Here is a 16,114-nt window from a genome sequence, read left to right as displayed (position 1 = left end):
ACAGTCCACTCCAAAGTTTTGGTGGAGCTGAATGAATTAACTCCAGTTTGAGACACATTTCCTTGGCTTGGGAAGTTGCCCTTTCTGTCGATGAAGTGGGACACTATGTAAATGTAAGACTATGTCCTTTGCAGTTGCATAGTCCATGCAAATTTCTTTCTTCACACAAGGAGATGCCTGCAGAATTAGGAGTGGTGTGTCTACATGTGCATGAATTGGTATGACATTCACCTCCTTTTCTTTTTAATCTTAGGACTGTTGTGAAAAAAGTTCATGCTTCAATCCAGAAGCTTAAGAAAGAAGGAAAACTCTCAGAAAGCCTTTTGACTGCTTTATTAAACTGCAGAACCTTGGAGGAGTTGGACCACGTGGTTAGTATCTTCTTTTTAAAATGTAAATCCATTAGATTCTTTTAAAGCAGTGTTTCATCAAACATCCATGCCCCTATCCACAAATGTTTTGTCTTCTGAGAACCTCTTCCTCATTGCAGAGGATTATGGGGGTGAATACTAGGGTGCATTCTCAATTAGGAACATAGGAAGAATGCCTTATGCCAAGTCAAACCATCTGGCTCAACATTGTCTAGAAGAATGTTTTTATAAGGCTCAGAGTGTCCTTTTTCATAGAATTGTTATTCAAAGCATTCTGCGTACCTCTTGTGATTTTTGCTTTGAACGCTCCTTGTAAAGTGCAAAAAGATAATGAGAATTGGTGGCAGAAAAAAAATCAAAGTAAATATTTATTTAAAGCATTTATGAATTGATACATAAAAATATCCAGCTGGTGTACCCCCCCTCTCTTCATACACACACACATATATATAAGTGAAACAAAAATATACAGTGGAACCTTGGTTTTCGAATGTAATCCGTTCCAGAAGTCCATTCAACTTCCAAAGCATTCAAAAACCGAGGATCAAAGGGCTGTTGGCAAAATGAATGGAGAAAACTGAGAAACGCACCTCGGAAGCCGTTCAATTTCTGAGGTGCGTTCAAAAACAGAAGCATTCACTTCCGGGTTTTCAGCGTTTGGCTTCCGAAACGTTCAGCAGCCGAGACGTTTGAAAACCGACGTTTCATTGTATAACAATATATATATTTATATATAAAGGTAAAGGGACCCCTGGCCATTAGGTCCAGTCATGGCCAACTCTGGGGTTGAGGCACTCATCTCGCTTTATTGGCCGAGGGAGCTGGCGCACAGCTTCTGGGTCATGTGGCCAGCATGACTAAGCCGCTTCTGGCGAACCAGAGCAGCGGCGGGAAACGCCGTTTACCTTCCCGCCGGAGCGGTACCTATTTATTATACTTGCACCTTGACATGCTTTCGAACTGCTAGGTTGGCAGGAGCAGGGAGCGAGCAATGGGAGCTCACCCCATCGCGGGGATTCGAATCACCGACCTTCTGATTGGCAAGTCCTAGGCTCTGTGGTTTAACCCACAGCGCCACCCGCATCCCATATTTATATATAACTATCTATATATTATATATAACTATAACTGAAACAAAAATGCAGTGTAAACCTGCAATAAACAAATAAAACAGGAATTCAGGGGTTGTATAAAACAAGGTCCTGTCTTATGGGTCAAGGTAGGGAAATCCTGGGCAACAATATGAGTCTGTACAAGGATCTGAAGTAACTGATGGTTGATGCTTCACAAATTTTTCTGTGGTTTTTATATTGTCATAAGCAGTGAACTGCCCTGAGATCAATGGATGAAAGGTGGTGTACCAATTTTAATAATAATAATATTTTTATAAAAAAAATATGGTGGAGGGAAGGGCATTCAGATTGTAGGGCCAATGGCAGAAAATGCCTGTTTTCTTGTCACTGCCCTTTTAAATATTTTCTTTAACAAAATTTATATACAATTTGATTGTTAAAAAAATACTTTCTAGGTGGGTTACAAAAGTGTAAAATAAAATACTGATATCATTCATTAAATACAGGTATTAAAATCTCCAAAAGATTATTAAGATTAACACTAGCTTAGAAAACACATAACACGTAGAAAGACACATAACCTATATGTGTGTCTGGGTAGGCTTGCCTAAACAAAAATGTTTTAACCAGGTGCCGAAACGAGAAGAGCAAAGATGTCAATAGGCAGGGAGTTCCAGAGTGCAGATTCTACCATGGAAAAATATGTATTACTTACAAATACAGAACAAATGTTATGTGACTCCTATAATAGTGCTAGTTCCACAGACTGAAGGGGCAGACTAGGCATATGTGGGTTCAGGTGATCACATGAACAAGCTGTTCCCAAGCTGTTCAGATGCCAACATCTTGAACATGGCCCCGTAGCAAATGTGCAACCAGTGCTGATCTCTGTGCAGAGACTGACAGGGTCTCACTCCTGTCAGCAACTATGCTGCAGCATTCTGAACTTAACTACAGCTTCCAGATTGAGGGCAAGGGAAGCACTACATAGAGCACAATGCAGGAATCCAGCCTTGAAGTCACCAACGCTCTGTGATATTCTGTAGAGTGTGGAGCCACATGCATTTTACATCCAGCCTCTGTTCTCTATCCTAGTATGCGCCGTATAAAACGGGAAGCAAAGGAACTAAAGCACAAAGAGCCAGGCAACTGGGATTAGACCATGCTGCAAATTTGCTCATTGAGAACCCGAGAGAACTCAACCTACACTCTTATGTCAAGTCCAGTGTCGAAGGTAAGGACGTCCTTTACTGAAGCAGAGAGTGTTGTGCAGTGGTTAGAGTGGCAGACTGGGACCTAGGAGACAAGGGTTTAATTCCTCACTTGGGTGACCTTGGGCCAGCCACCCTCTCTCAGCCTAACCTGCCTCACCGGGCTGTTGCGAGGATAAAATGGGGAGTAAGAGAACCATGATTTGCTTGGAGGAAAAGGTGGTATACAGATTTATATTTAAAAAATACATCTGCCTCAAGAGGCAATGGAGTGTGCTTCTAGGGGTGAAATCAAACTGCTGAAGAACCTCAATATCTCAATATTTGTAGAATAAATTTGGAAGAAATTCTTCCAACTTTTCTTCTTTTTCATTTCTCTTTATTTTTTCTTCTTTTTTTCTTTTGTTCATTTTTCATATATTTGTGCTTATTTGAAATATGTATGTATGTATGTATGTATGTATGTATGTATTTGCAATATTTTGCTTATATCTTGTGACAATTATGTTAAATAAATTAAAAATTAAAAAATCAAGCTGCTGAAGAATCACAGCACCTGCTGTGGCTGGAGAGACCAGTAACATGCAACTACTGCCTCCCGCATTGTTTTTGCTGCGTTAGCAAAAACAGGACTGGGCTGCCCAGGCAACAAGACACCATCCAACCATCTTAGGGACTCCACTGTGGATTTGTGTAGGGTTTACTCCTTTTCTTCTCCTGAAGTTGTCCCACTAGGCAGTGGGTATAACTGCAATAATAATACAGTAAGAATGAATAAAACACCAGTCAACCATCTATTGTATTCTCACAGACCTGCTAAAACAGAACATACAAAGAATAAGGTCCCTATTAATTTCAGAGGCAGATATAAAGAAATGAATGGGAAGTATTGCAGTATTGGATGGGAATAATATTCTGCTTTTGAAGAGGAGAAAATTGCTATTGAAATGTGTGTTTTTTAAAAGTCTCCTGTTAAATCACAAATTCTGTATATTTTATTATTGATTGAATGTATCTGTCTTTCAAAGTGACTTGCAAAGATTTAAAATGCAGATACGCCATAAAATAAACACCCACCCATACCAGTAAAAACTCACATAATATGAAGACTTTTCATCCAATCACAATACAAGAAGAAGAAAATATCCTTTCTTACCCTTCTAAAAAATTAATACCAAGACATGCTGAAAATCACATCAATTTTAAAACCAAAAGCTTGCAACTATATCTAGCAATGTGTCTCCTAGTGTAATTATAGATAAATCTGTAGGGGGCAATATTAGACAATAAAACGGGCTGGTTTTTATATTATTCTTATAGAGAAGCTAGTAAATACTTTTTTCTAGTTCATCTGTGGAGACGTTTTTCTTCTTGGTTTTTTTTTTTTAAAAAAGATTAATTGAGCATTTTTTAAAGCACAGGTTCTAAATTTGAATCTGTTAGAGAGTGTCCAGCAAAGTAAGTAAGGCTCCTCAAATTATCCCTACTCAGGACTGATAGATAAATATAGCTCCTAAATGTTGGAGCACATCCACAGTGTTGTGGACGTTATCAGGGCATTAAATATAGGAATGAAATGAATAGTACAAGGCTCAAATATATTTTCTTCCAGGTCTTTCCACGGTTGAGGAAGTAAAATCTGGAGTGCAGCACATCTTGGCTGACATGATTGCTAAAGATAAAGAGACGCTGGATTTCATCAGAGATTTGTAAGTGCTGTTGTCACAGGCAGTTTGCTTTTATCATAGGCCACTTAAATTCTTATTTTGCAGCTTTTATGCATTCATTTCTGACTGTCTTCATAGGCACAGTGGAAGGGGTTCATCAGGTATGGATTCAGGTGGAAAACAACACTCCTTAGGTACATAGGAAGCTGTCTTGTAGACCATCTGGCAACAGTTCTTCAGGGTTTCAGACAGGGGCTTCTCCCAGCCCTACCTGGAGAACCCAGAGCTTGAAGCTCTGCAAAGAAAGCAGTTCCTCTACTGCACAGCTAAGGCCTTCCTGTTTGGCCACATTAAAGCCTTTTAAAGCCCTTCACGGCCTAGGACCTTCGTATCTGTGGAACCACCTCTCCTGGTATGCCCCATGGAGGACATTAAGGTCCATAAATAGTAACAGCTTAGAGGTCCTGGTCCCTAAGGAAATTAGATTAGCCTCAACTAGAGCCAGGGCCTTTTCAACACTGGCTCCGGCCTGGTGGAACGCTCTGTCTCATGAGACCAGGGCCCTGCAGGATCTGATTTCTTTCCGCAGGGCCTGTAAGACAGAGTTGTACCGCCTGGCCCTTGGCTTGGAATCGACTTGATCCCCTCCCCTTCTTTCCTTTTTCCTTTCTCCTTCTGTGATGGAACTCCTATTTGGGGACTTCCCTAGCTTTTTTTCTGGCCCACATAGGACCAGTCTGGATAGTTGGCCTTGGTGAAGACTTGACGTTTACATCCCAAAAAAAGTTTTCGATTTGAGTTCCTACTGAAATGAGGCTGCATTTTAATGTTTTAATGTATTTTAATCTTGTTTTTAAGTTGTGTTTCAATCAATTGTTTTTATACCTGGTGTCAGCCGCCCTGAGACTGGTCTTGGCTGGGGAGGGCAGGGTATAAATAAAATTTATTTATTTATTTATTTATTTATTTATTTATTGGGTATAAATAAAATTTATTTATTTATTTATTTATTTAGCCAGCATACCACCTGCAGACAGTTGTGTAGCAGCACTGAGTGAGCTCCCAAGTCCTGTCCTTTACAAGGAGGGTGGCAGTGGAGTGTGGTTCAGGGCAGGCAAAAGGGAGCCGCCCCTGGACCTCTGATGTGATCCAGCTGGTTTTCATCTTCTGCATAAACCAGGGATTTCATGTGCAGAGCTATCCAGGCATTTGTGTGCTTAGAAGAATATAGGGAAGCCCAGCACCAGTGCTCCAGATTTGCATGTTGCATGAAGCGAATGTTACTCCATATGAATCAGACCTTGGTCATCCATGGGGGGGGGGGGGCGCGCGAAACCCCTGGAACTGGAATCCATTGTGGCCCAACAGTGAACAGGAAGGATCAAAGCAGAAACCTGAATCGGGGCATGGACGCTGGGGTTGCTTGCAGCCAAAGTAGCAGATTCCATCTTTGGCCGCTTGGCATATGAGCATGCAAAGAGCCCTGAAGATTGAGGCCAAAGGCCCATCTAGTGCAACATCCTGTTCTTTTGGAAGACCCAAGCCCAAGAGCCTCTGTCATTTTCTGCTCTGTCTTGCTTTGCTATTGGGATACTTCCTTAATTCTGAAAATTGTTTGTTTTGTTAAAACGTAGTGTGATAATGTCAGGGAACTGCCATCGGAGCCAGAGGCAGAGGGAGGGCTCCAGAGCGATGCTGGAGAGGGTCCCAGCAGGGAGAGAGGCAGCTCATCTGCTGGGGAAGGAAATCAGCGTAACACCAGGGGTGAAGGGGGGCAGATGGGGGAATCGGAGAGAAGGCTCCAGGACTTTTCACCGGAGACCAGTGGGGAGAGCACGGGTCCTCCGCTGCCCACACCCTCCCTGCGCAGAAGACTTCCGCGCAGGGAGAGTAGGAGGTGACTTGGCGTCAAAGAACTTCTTTGCTGGAAGAAGTTCAAGAAACGCCCGCTGACGGATTCTGCCAGCAACTGAGACAGCCACAAAGTGAAGGGCTGTCCAGACAGAAAGGGTTCACCCAGGTAACCTAGCCAGGAGTGGCGGCAACTTACGCACGAGCAACCCCTAGAACCACTACAGATAATAACGGGCAAGTCACTATCAGTCCTTGTAATGACATTAGCATGACTTCTATTCGAATTCTGTTCATTTTTTTTAAAATATAGATGCCAAAGAAAGTACATTTGTATTCAGTCATCCTTGGCAAAAGTGACCTCAAAAAAGGCCAATGAAAAAGATGTCAACAAGTTTCACCTGTACCAGAATTTTTCTTGCAATATAAAGAATATTCAGCATCACCAGGTAGGTGCTTAATGATCGCCCCTCCGCTGCATAGAATATTGTTTATCTGTTAAACAAATTTGTAGACCATTTAGCAGCACAAAACCTTGAAAGCAGTGCACCGAAGGGGGTGCACTCTCTGGGGAAGAAGAGGTTCGGACGTTGGGGGTGCTCCTCATGACTGGAAGCTCAGATAGCCTTAGTGCCTTTTATCAGCTTTGGCTGGTACGCTAACTATGGCTGTTCTTGGACAGGGATAATCTGGCTATGGTGATCCATGCAGAGGTAAACTCAAAGCTTGGTTTTTTGCAGGTGATCTGTGTGGTGGCTGTCTTTGTGCCTGACACAGAAGCTCCATCTGGTGCAAAGCACCGTGGCTAGACTGTTGATGGGGACAGATGGTTGCCAGCACATAACTCCAGTGATCAGAAGCTACTGGACTGGGTTCAAGGTTCATTTATTAATTTACGAGGCCCTGTAAACTTGGGCCCAGGATACCTCAGGGGGGCAGCCTTATCTCCTAGCTCCCTGTCCAATCACAGAGGTCTACGGGGGAGCTGTTCTTGGTGATCCCCTATTGGCCTGTACACACAATTCCTATCTCCAAGGAGCCATGCATTCAAAATGGTGGGCCCAATTTCGTGAAGCTCCCCTCCAGTTGAGGGCAGACAGCTCCCCTCTCCCCACCGTTGAACTTCCAGTTCTTACTGAGGGCTTTAAAAAAAATAAATCTGAAGGCTACACTACTTAGAGACAACTGTGATCAAGTAGCATGCAAATTGTTGAAACAAACGAACAAGGGAAGAAGAAGAAGAGTTTGGATTTGATATCCTGCTTTATCACTACCCAAAGGAGTCTCAAAGCGGCTAACATTCTCCTTTCCCTTCCTCCCCCACATCAAACACTGTGAGGTGAGTGGGGCTGAGAGACTTCAAAGAAGTGTGACTAGCCCAAGGTCACCCAGCAGCTGCATGTGGAGGAGCGGGGAAGTGAACCCTGTTCCCCAGCGAATCTACCGCTCTTAACCACTACACCACACTGGCTCCCAGTGTGAGAGGAAGATTTTGAAGTTCTTCTGCACACAGGCCTTAAAATGTCAAATTCGCTCCGGCAAGTGACGGTCACCATCTTGGATGATTTTAGTGAATCGTAGAATTGTTGGAAGGGAGCCTGATGGGCCAATATAATCTAACCTCTATAATGCAGGAATCTTGCGCGCTACGTGGGGCTCGAATCCATGTCCCTGATTAAGAGTCTCATGCTTCCCCAACTGAGCTATCTCCGCTGCCTTAGCCTCTGTGAATGTGACTCTCAGTGGCTATGTGTTCGCACTTTTGCTGTTGGAAACCGTATGTTTCTGAATACCCGCTGCTGCGAATCACAAGCAAGGAGAGACGTTGTTGAACTCTGGTCCCACTGACATCTGACTAGCTACCATGAGAACAGCGTACCGGACTACACTGGCATTTGGCCTGATCCTTGCAAGCCTCTTTTTGTGCCTCCCCCCTCCTTCCCACCTGCACTTTGCTGCCCTTGAACAGATGGCGGAGGGCAGCTGGACTGAGTCAAGGTCATTACGGATTAGCCCAATGGAAAGATTTGCAGCAGACCTTTTAGTACGAACAAACTGTTTCTCCAGAGATACAAGGGAACATGCCTTGTTATTCCGGGACAGTGGCTGAGGAAGAATGAAGCATTTAATCATTTCCTCCTGGGACCGGCAGGAGTTTGGAAGGCTTACTTTGCTCTCCGTCGCTTTGACCCCCAACCCCCCCCTCCTCTGAGTTGTGCCCTCAGCCCCAGTTCGTTCAGTCTTTGCTCCACCATCTTCTAAATCTAACCTCAGACGTCTTGTCTGATGTCATGTCTCCTGTGTCAGCCACCGCGGCACTGCTGAATGGCTTGGAGAACATCCCTGTGATTGACGAGTGCTCTGAGCCACGCGGCGTTAAACCTGTCAGCTGAAATTGGTCCCGAGTGGCGAGAAAAGGTTAAATAATTGTAGTTAAAGGTGACCTGAAAGAAGGGAAGGTTTTTAAAATACGTGTATATGTGTGTGTGTATGAACTTATATATACATCGTGTGCCAAATGTTCCCAATGTCAAAGTAAAAAAAAGAAAAAGAACATCAGCATTTTGGGATTTATTTATTTTTTTAAGTGTTGTTCGTTATTGTTTTGCAGAAATTCCAAATTAGTCCTACTGATTTTCAAAGCCTAAATTGCGACTAAACCACCACAGGGTCCCAATGCTTACCTAATATTTCCCGGTCTCATAGGCAAGGTTAACAGAGCACTCCCATAGGCATCTGATGGGGTTCTTGAGTCCCAGCAGGGCTCACCATTGCTAATTGGGCATAGCCCATTTCCAACAGTGCCCTGAGGTAGTGTGGCTTTGGGGCAAGGTGGAAAATTAAAATGGCAGCTGCCTGGTGCCAGTTAGAGAGGTTCCACTACAGGGTAAGTGACAGTCCGCTGGAGCCTGGAACCAGCTTGGTTTAACTGGTTTTTAATTTATTTCATTTATTAAATTTACCAGTTGATTTTTCACCAAGGTGTAACTCAAAGCAACTTGCAATATATAAACAAAACAAATTGAGTTTCTTCTTCCTCTTTTTTCCCACATGAGCTCCTGCCTTCCTTTGGCCGTGTTAACCGCAATGCAATGTCACCTCTGCACCAAAGTTAATGTTCACCAGGGTTAGCCTTGAACCAGGGTTTTGGAAACAGGCTTCAAATCCTTGCTTTAGACTCTGGTTTGAAGCTCATCACATTAGCGCAAAGATTAGCCGCACCACGGATAATGCTGAAAAGGAAAGAGTGGGAAAATTTGCACAGGAGACAGAAAGAGGTTGTGAATGAGCCAGTGGGTTTCTCCCAACCTTTTTAAGCACAGGTAGGAGAGTGGGAAATGTTATATCTGCAGTGGTTCAGAGGAAGTGGATTCCATGCTGTGCTTTTATTCGCCCTTCAGTTAGCTAAGAAATGAAAAAGCCATTTGAGGATTTTGTTGCTAACCTTGAGTTTCACCTTCCTCCTGAATTCTCCTGAGTCTTTTCAAATGGATTTCCTGTGCTGCATGCTTATTTGAACAAGGGCTGTGATTCGAAACTAGCCTGTACATGAAAAAGCAAGGACTACTGGCCGGCAGCCAGAAATTTGCTGGTTTCTTCCAATCAATACGTGAACTCCAGCTCTCTTCTCTCCTGCAGCTCCCGGTTGTTTGCTTCACTTTGCCCATATCTTCTCTGTTATTCATCCCCTTCCAAGCTCCTCTTGCCTTGTGTTTTCTTGGTGTGCTTCCTCTAAGTGTTATCCAGTTGTTGCTAATGATGATTTTTATCCTACTTTTCCACATATGTACGGCCACTCACAGTATAAAATTTAAACAAATTCTTGTAGCGATCATACGTAGAATTGTAGAGTTTGAAGGTGTTTTGCCAATCAACACTGCAGGTTCTTTAAAGGGTCCTTGGTAGTCAGTAGATGAGGGAAAATATATTTTATATAAAATATATAAAGGTGTAAGATTTTTTGGAGGCACCATTGATGGAATCTTTTGAGAAGTTGGAGATGGCGTTTGTAAGTGGTCCATGTTTCGCAAGCATACAGTAAGGTTGGTAGTGCAATAGCTTGGTAAACAAGCATTTTGGTTTCCCAGCAAATGTCCCATTGCCTTAGGCCTCAGTGAAAAGGGGTTGGTTTACCCACATAGAAAGCTTTACTCGATCAGGCCAATAACCCCAAAGGAACAATTCCTCCACCAGACCTTGACCCACATACACCAGATCTAGCCTTAGGAAACTGCACCATTTGGTCCATCATTCTCTCCCTGCTTGACCACGTTGCTTTGCACCATTCGTACCTGCCTCAACCAGGCTGGGCTGCATGTCTCCACAGTCACTACCTGTGTCGAATAGGGCTCCTAATCTGGGCAGTCAGGCCCCAGCTGGGCCACTCTCAAGGGCAGGAGTGCTCCTGCGAGGACTCGCAGGAAGGGTTGCCTACACATAGCCAAATCTGCAGCACCTCGATTTTTCTTGCCCGTTTTCCACTATAGAAGGGACCCAACTCTGCAATGCAGGAATCACAGCTTAAAAAACCCCTGAAAGATGGGCCACCCAATCTAGTATTGTAGGTCGTTTGCCTTTGAAAACCAGTTGCTTGGAGTCACAGGTGGGGAGAATGTTGCTGTGCTCAAGTCCTGCTTCCCATAAACATCCACTTCCCATAAGCAGGCTTTCCATAAGCATCCACTTGACCACTGTGAGAACAGGATAGTAAACTCGATGGGCCATTGGCCTGATCAAGTAGAGCATTCTATATGAGTAAACCAACCCCTTTTCACTGCGGCCTAAGGCAATGGGACATTCGCAGGGAAACCAAAATGCTTGTGTACCAAGCTATTGTACTACCAACCTAACTGTATGCATGCGAAACATGGACCACTTATAAATGTCATCTCCAACTTCTCGAAAGATTCCATCAACAGTGCCTCCGAAAAATCTTACACATCACTTGGGAAGACAGGCGAACTACTATCAGTGTACTGGAAGAAGCAAAGATCACCAGTGTTGAAGCAATGATTCTTCAACATCAGCTTCGTTGGGCTGGTCATGTTGTGCGAATGCCTGATGATCGCCTTCCAAAGCAACTACTCTATTCCGAACTTAAAAATGGAAAGTGTAATGCTTGTGGTCAACAAAAGAGGTTTAAAGACTGTCTCAGGGCAAATCTAAAAAAAAAAAAGTAGTGTAAACACTGACAACTGGGAAATGCTGGCCTGCGAGCTCTCCAGTTGGAAAACAACCTTTACCAGAGGTGTCATGGGCTTTGAAGACACTCAAACTCAGGATGCAAGAGAGAAATGTGCTAGGAGGAAGGCATGCTTGGCAAATCCACACCATGATCAACTCCCGCCCGGGAACCAATGTCCCCACTGTGGAAGGACGTGTGGCTCAAGAATTGGCCTCCACAGTCACTTACGGACTCATTGCTAAAACCGTGTTTATGGAAGACAATCTTACTTGACTATGAGTGATCACCAAAGAAGAAACCAACCCCTTTTCACTGAGGCCTAAGGCAATGTTGAAAGCTCAGATATACGAGCTAGGGGCCAAGTGCCACCTAGTTAAAATCAGTTAAAATCGCCACAGTGGAATGACTGTTCGCCAGGGTGTTGGACTGGGGGTCCCATACAATGCTATGGTTTGACGATTCTATGATCTCAACATTACTTGACTCTAGCTTCCTCTTAACAACAATTCACTTGTCCCAGTACGGAAGGAGGAGAAACACACCCAGTTGAGATGGAAATGACATTATCTATGGACTAAGGCAGAGGTGTTTAAGCTGTGGTTGCCAACCTGGCTCCCAGAAATCTCCACATAGTCACAATTGGATCTACACCAGTAGAAAACGCACCTGGCGCCTGGCTAATTTCTAACACTGGCCTAAGGGGATGGCAACTTGCATACTTTTCTACAGATACTTAGTTTCCAAGCTAAATTTGGCTTATCGGGGTTGGCTATTAATGAGAAGATGCTCTTCTTCAAGCCATTGTTTGTCAAGCTAGTTTGTTTGGAGGGGCTTGGAAATAGGGCACTTGGTCGGGAAAAACCCCTGTGAGTCAGGAGCAATGATATCTGTATCTGACGAAGTTGTTTGCCGAAAAACATAATTTTGATTTCACTCCAGATAGCTGTTTTAGCTTTCACACACACACACACACACACACACACACACACACTTGCCAGTGTGGAATAACCATGAAAGTGTTTTGTTTTCGTTCGGGAAATGTGTGCCCTCCTAATTCCTGCATGAGAGCATTTGCTTTGGCAGTCAAGGTACCTGATGCTATAACATTTCACATGTAATTTTTATTATTTGCTGTGTTGTTCAATGATATGTCAGGCCTGGTATGTCAACAGCACAGGGAAAGCTGAGGAATATAAATTGGTGCGATGCCCCCAGGTCATTTTTAGACCATTGTGTTTAACATATGTGACATGTCTGAGTTAGCTAGTGATTGAATTAAAGTTCGTGATTGACACAGCAAGCTTGCTTGTGACAGGGCTGAGGGCCTGTAGCATACATCAACATGCACGGCAACACAGGAATGTCAACTTTTAACAGCTTTTTAATGGTTTCTCTGCACGTCTAATGTATCGGAAATGGATGGTTTTCTTAACTTTCGGGAGCATGTGGATTTCCGCGTACATAGCAATCATTGTTTTTCCCCCCTTTGCTGACAGTTAAAATGAATACTTATCATCTCATGGAAATGTTATTATTCCATAAGAACATAAGAAGAGCCTTTCTGGATCAGGCTATTAGCCTATCTAGTCCAGACATCCTGTTGTCGCAGTCAAACAGGCATTATTATGCTGACCTAGGCCTTCCTACTGGGTCTGCTGTTGCCTTTGCTTTGGAGGCCCAAGGGATGAAGTGGGAGAATCCAGGATCAAGCCAGAGCTTGGGTTGTGGTCAGAGAGATGGGTGGTAGTTATCAAGTGAGACATCCATGAGATGGGTCCCTTGGTTGGAATCATTTCTGGTTCCTTTGACCCTTTCGGTTGTACTCAGATGATCTTTGGGTTTCCAAACCATTTTGTCTGGGTCAAGTGGGATTGTTAAATCTCCGCACAGCCTTGAAGCACACACACTCTCTCTCTCTGTCCCTGTGTAAACAGGGCAGGGGAGAATCTTTGTTACTCTGAGAGCAGCTCACACTGAAAGGTGGGGAAGTACTTAAATACGTGAAAAGCACTTAAATACATTTTAGCAGCCATCCAGATGTCATGCAGCCCAGTCGCTTAGTTGGGTTTATGTGACTTGGAACATCCTGTGGAGCTTATGTACTCTGAATACACTTTTTAATTAAGCCTAGGGGTGGGGAACCTCTGGCCCACAGGCCTAGTAAATGCCCACCTGCTATCGAGCCACGTTCAAGATCCCTGTATTCATTTACATAGCCCTGAACGACTTAGCTCCAGGGTACCTTAGGGATTCCCTGAACCCTTATATCCCTTCTCAGCCACTGAGGTCAAGTGCAGGAGTGTCATTGCTTGTCCCTTGAGTCAGAGAGGCCCTTCTGACACTGATATGAAGTAGGGCCTTTAATATCATTGGCCCAGTCCTGGCAGTAAGGATTCAACAGGTGGCTTCAGTTTCAACCTTCAGATGCCTGTTGAAAACTTTTCTATGCAGGCAATTAAGATAACATCTTTCCATAATAGTTGTTGATGGTTTCTGATTTTAAACCCATATGTGTTTTTATTCTGTAGATATAGATGTAGGTATAATTGTAAACCACTTCGATGTTTTTCTATGATTTAGTGGTATATAAATATTTTCCTAAGTAAAATAAATAAAAATGAGGCCTGTTGGGTCTCCCCTTTTGGCTAAGCTGTGCACACCTGCCCCTACATCTGACGTGCAAAGAAAGATTGCAGAGTTAGCTGATTGATCTGTATAAAAACAAACCAGGACTCAAGCCTGTGTATACCCTGTGGTTCAAAAACAAAATTAAAATTCTACACCTAGGTAATCCATAACTTGGTCTAGCAAAAATGGGATTCTACATCCTGTATACATTATGCAAGGTGACCACATATACATTCTTTCTCTTGATTTGCATACTTAGTTTTTGCTAAGTTAGGGGAGGGGCAAAACTGAGGACCCCCCCTCCCATACACACAACCCACTGAAAACATAGTTCATTCATCTCTGGGTTTTGGTCCTATGGAAGCCATTTTGGCACATTGAACAACTAACAATAATACAGCTGTAATAGCACTTTCACATGTGAACATACGAAGCTGCCTTATAAGCAGTGAAACTATGGGTCCCCCTGCAGTCAGCACAGTCACTAGATCAATAGATTCACTGTGGTTTTGAAGGTGTTCCCTGCCTGTTATGTGTGTCATATGTGTTCTCCATTTCTATTTGCCGTTTAGATTCTAGCCATTAACCGAGGGGAGAATCTCAAAGTCCTGACAGTGAAGGTCAACATTCCTGACGGTGTGAAGTTTGAATTCTGTAGGTGGTGTGTAAATGCAAGGTCTGTATGAGGGTTCGCTGAATGCATTTCCCTTCTTGGTGTGAATTTATAAATGTTAGGCCTACACTTTTGGACTAGTCTAAAAACCTTAAGCTGGGAGTGAGCATCCAATGTGGTTCTCTCCAGATGTTGGAGTCTCTCCCATTAGACTCAGCCAACATGGCCAATGATCAGGGTTGACAGGAGTTGTATGCAACCCAGCAATACCTTGAGGGAGCAGCATTGGCTATTGCTGCTTTAGATTTAGTAGGGCTGGCATATTTGGAAGAGCAAAAAAGAGGACACATTTGCCGACTCTACTTCTAACTATGGATCGCTTTGGCGACTCTCACTTTAAATACCCCCTACTATATGTCGGTGGCGCTGTGGGTTAAACTACTGAGCCTAGGGTTTGCCGATCAGAAGGTCGGCGGTTCGAATCCCTGCGACGGGGTGAGTTCCCGTTCCTCGGTCCCTGCTCCTGCCAACCTAGCAGTTCGAAAGCACCTCAAAGTGCAAGTAGATAAATAGGTACCGCTCTGGCGGGAAGGTAAACGGCGTTTCCATGCACTGCTCTGGTTCGCCAGAAGCGACTTAGTTATGCTGGCCACGTGACCGGAAGCTGTATGCCGGCTCCCTTGGCCAATAAAGTGAGATGAGCACTGCAACCCCAGAGTCGGCCATGACTGGACCTAATGGTCAGGGGTCCCTTTACCTTTACCTTACTTCTAACTATGAATCACTTTGACGACTCTCACTTTAAATACCCCCTACTATATGTCGGCTATAGAAGCTGTGATATATTGCTAGTAGCAATGTTCTTAGCTTTCAACAACAAAATAATAATAATAATATGTATTATTGCCACATGAAAGTATTTGGGCTCATGTTTGCATCTTTGTGAACATAAGCATGCACAGAACAATTTATTAAACTACATGTACATATGGACTCTCCTGAAGGAGACGGGGATGTTAACTCTTGCACTCCCAGATTCCTTCTCCAAGATCTTGCAGCTGAGCCAGCGTCCTTTTAGTTCAGCCACAAGAGAAGGGATTCATACAGTATGTAGCTAGTTTAAGATGCTGCTGTGTTGTGATTCTCCTCTGGGTTACTGTATTGTGCCAAATTTCAAAAATCCACCCAGACAGAAATTTTAATTCTGTTGACTGTTTTTATTTGAACTCTTAAGTGCTGGGGAAACGTAATGCAGTAGAAGATCTAAGATTTCTCCGGGAAAACCCAAAGCAGCAGTCAGTCAAAGTTCTGTCTGGGAAATCCAAAGCAACAGAAGATCTTAAACAGATGAACATAAAATGAATTGATGCATGCATGCAAGTAGTAGCCAGTTTTTCATTTATCTCTCTGGTAGTCTTGACAGTTAGCTCGTAAAATACACGTTGGGTAACCAATAGGTGCTGGCTGTGACCATGAAGATTTGACCATGCTTCTAAATTGTGACAAGTGCCCTTG

General features: G+C 43.6%; 1 protein-coding gene across 1 annotated transcript in view; it reads left to right on the top strand.

Moving 5' to 3' along the window:
- Positions 1–16,114, top strand: part of SRBD1 (S1 RNA binding domain 1) — a 173,580-nt gene that overhangs the window by 13,037 nt on the left and 144,429 nt on the right. Inside the window, exons 6-10 of the mRNA XM_083733186.1 lie at positions 254–371; positions 2,540–2,678; positions 4,268–4,364; positions 6,487–6,622; positions 14,559–14,662. Coding sequence (XP_083589312.1) covers positions 254–371; positions 2,540–2,678; positions 4,268–4,364; positions 6,487–6,622; positions 14,559–14,662 — 594 coding nt within the window. The remainder of the gene's footprint in view (positions 1–253; positions 372–2,539; positions 2,679–4,267; positions 4,365–6,486; positions 6,623–14,558; positions 14,663–16,114) is intronic.

The sequence above is a fragment of the Podarcis gaigeae genome, assembly GCF_964106915.1.
Source record: "Podarcis gaigeae genome assembly, chromosome: 3".
NCBI lineage: Eukaryota > Metazoa > Chordata > Lepidosauria > Squamata > Lacertidae > Podarcis > Podarcis gaigeae.
Note: the sequence above shows the minus strand (reverse complement) of the source record. Positions and strands in the feature narration are given on the sequence as shown.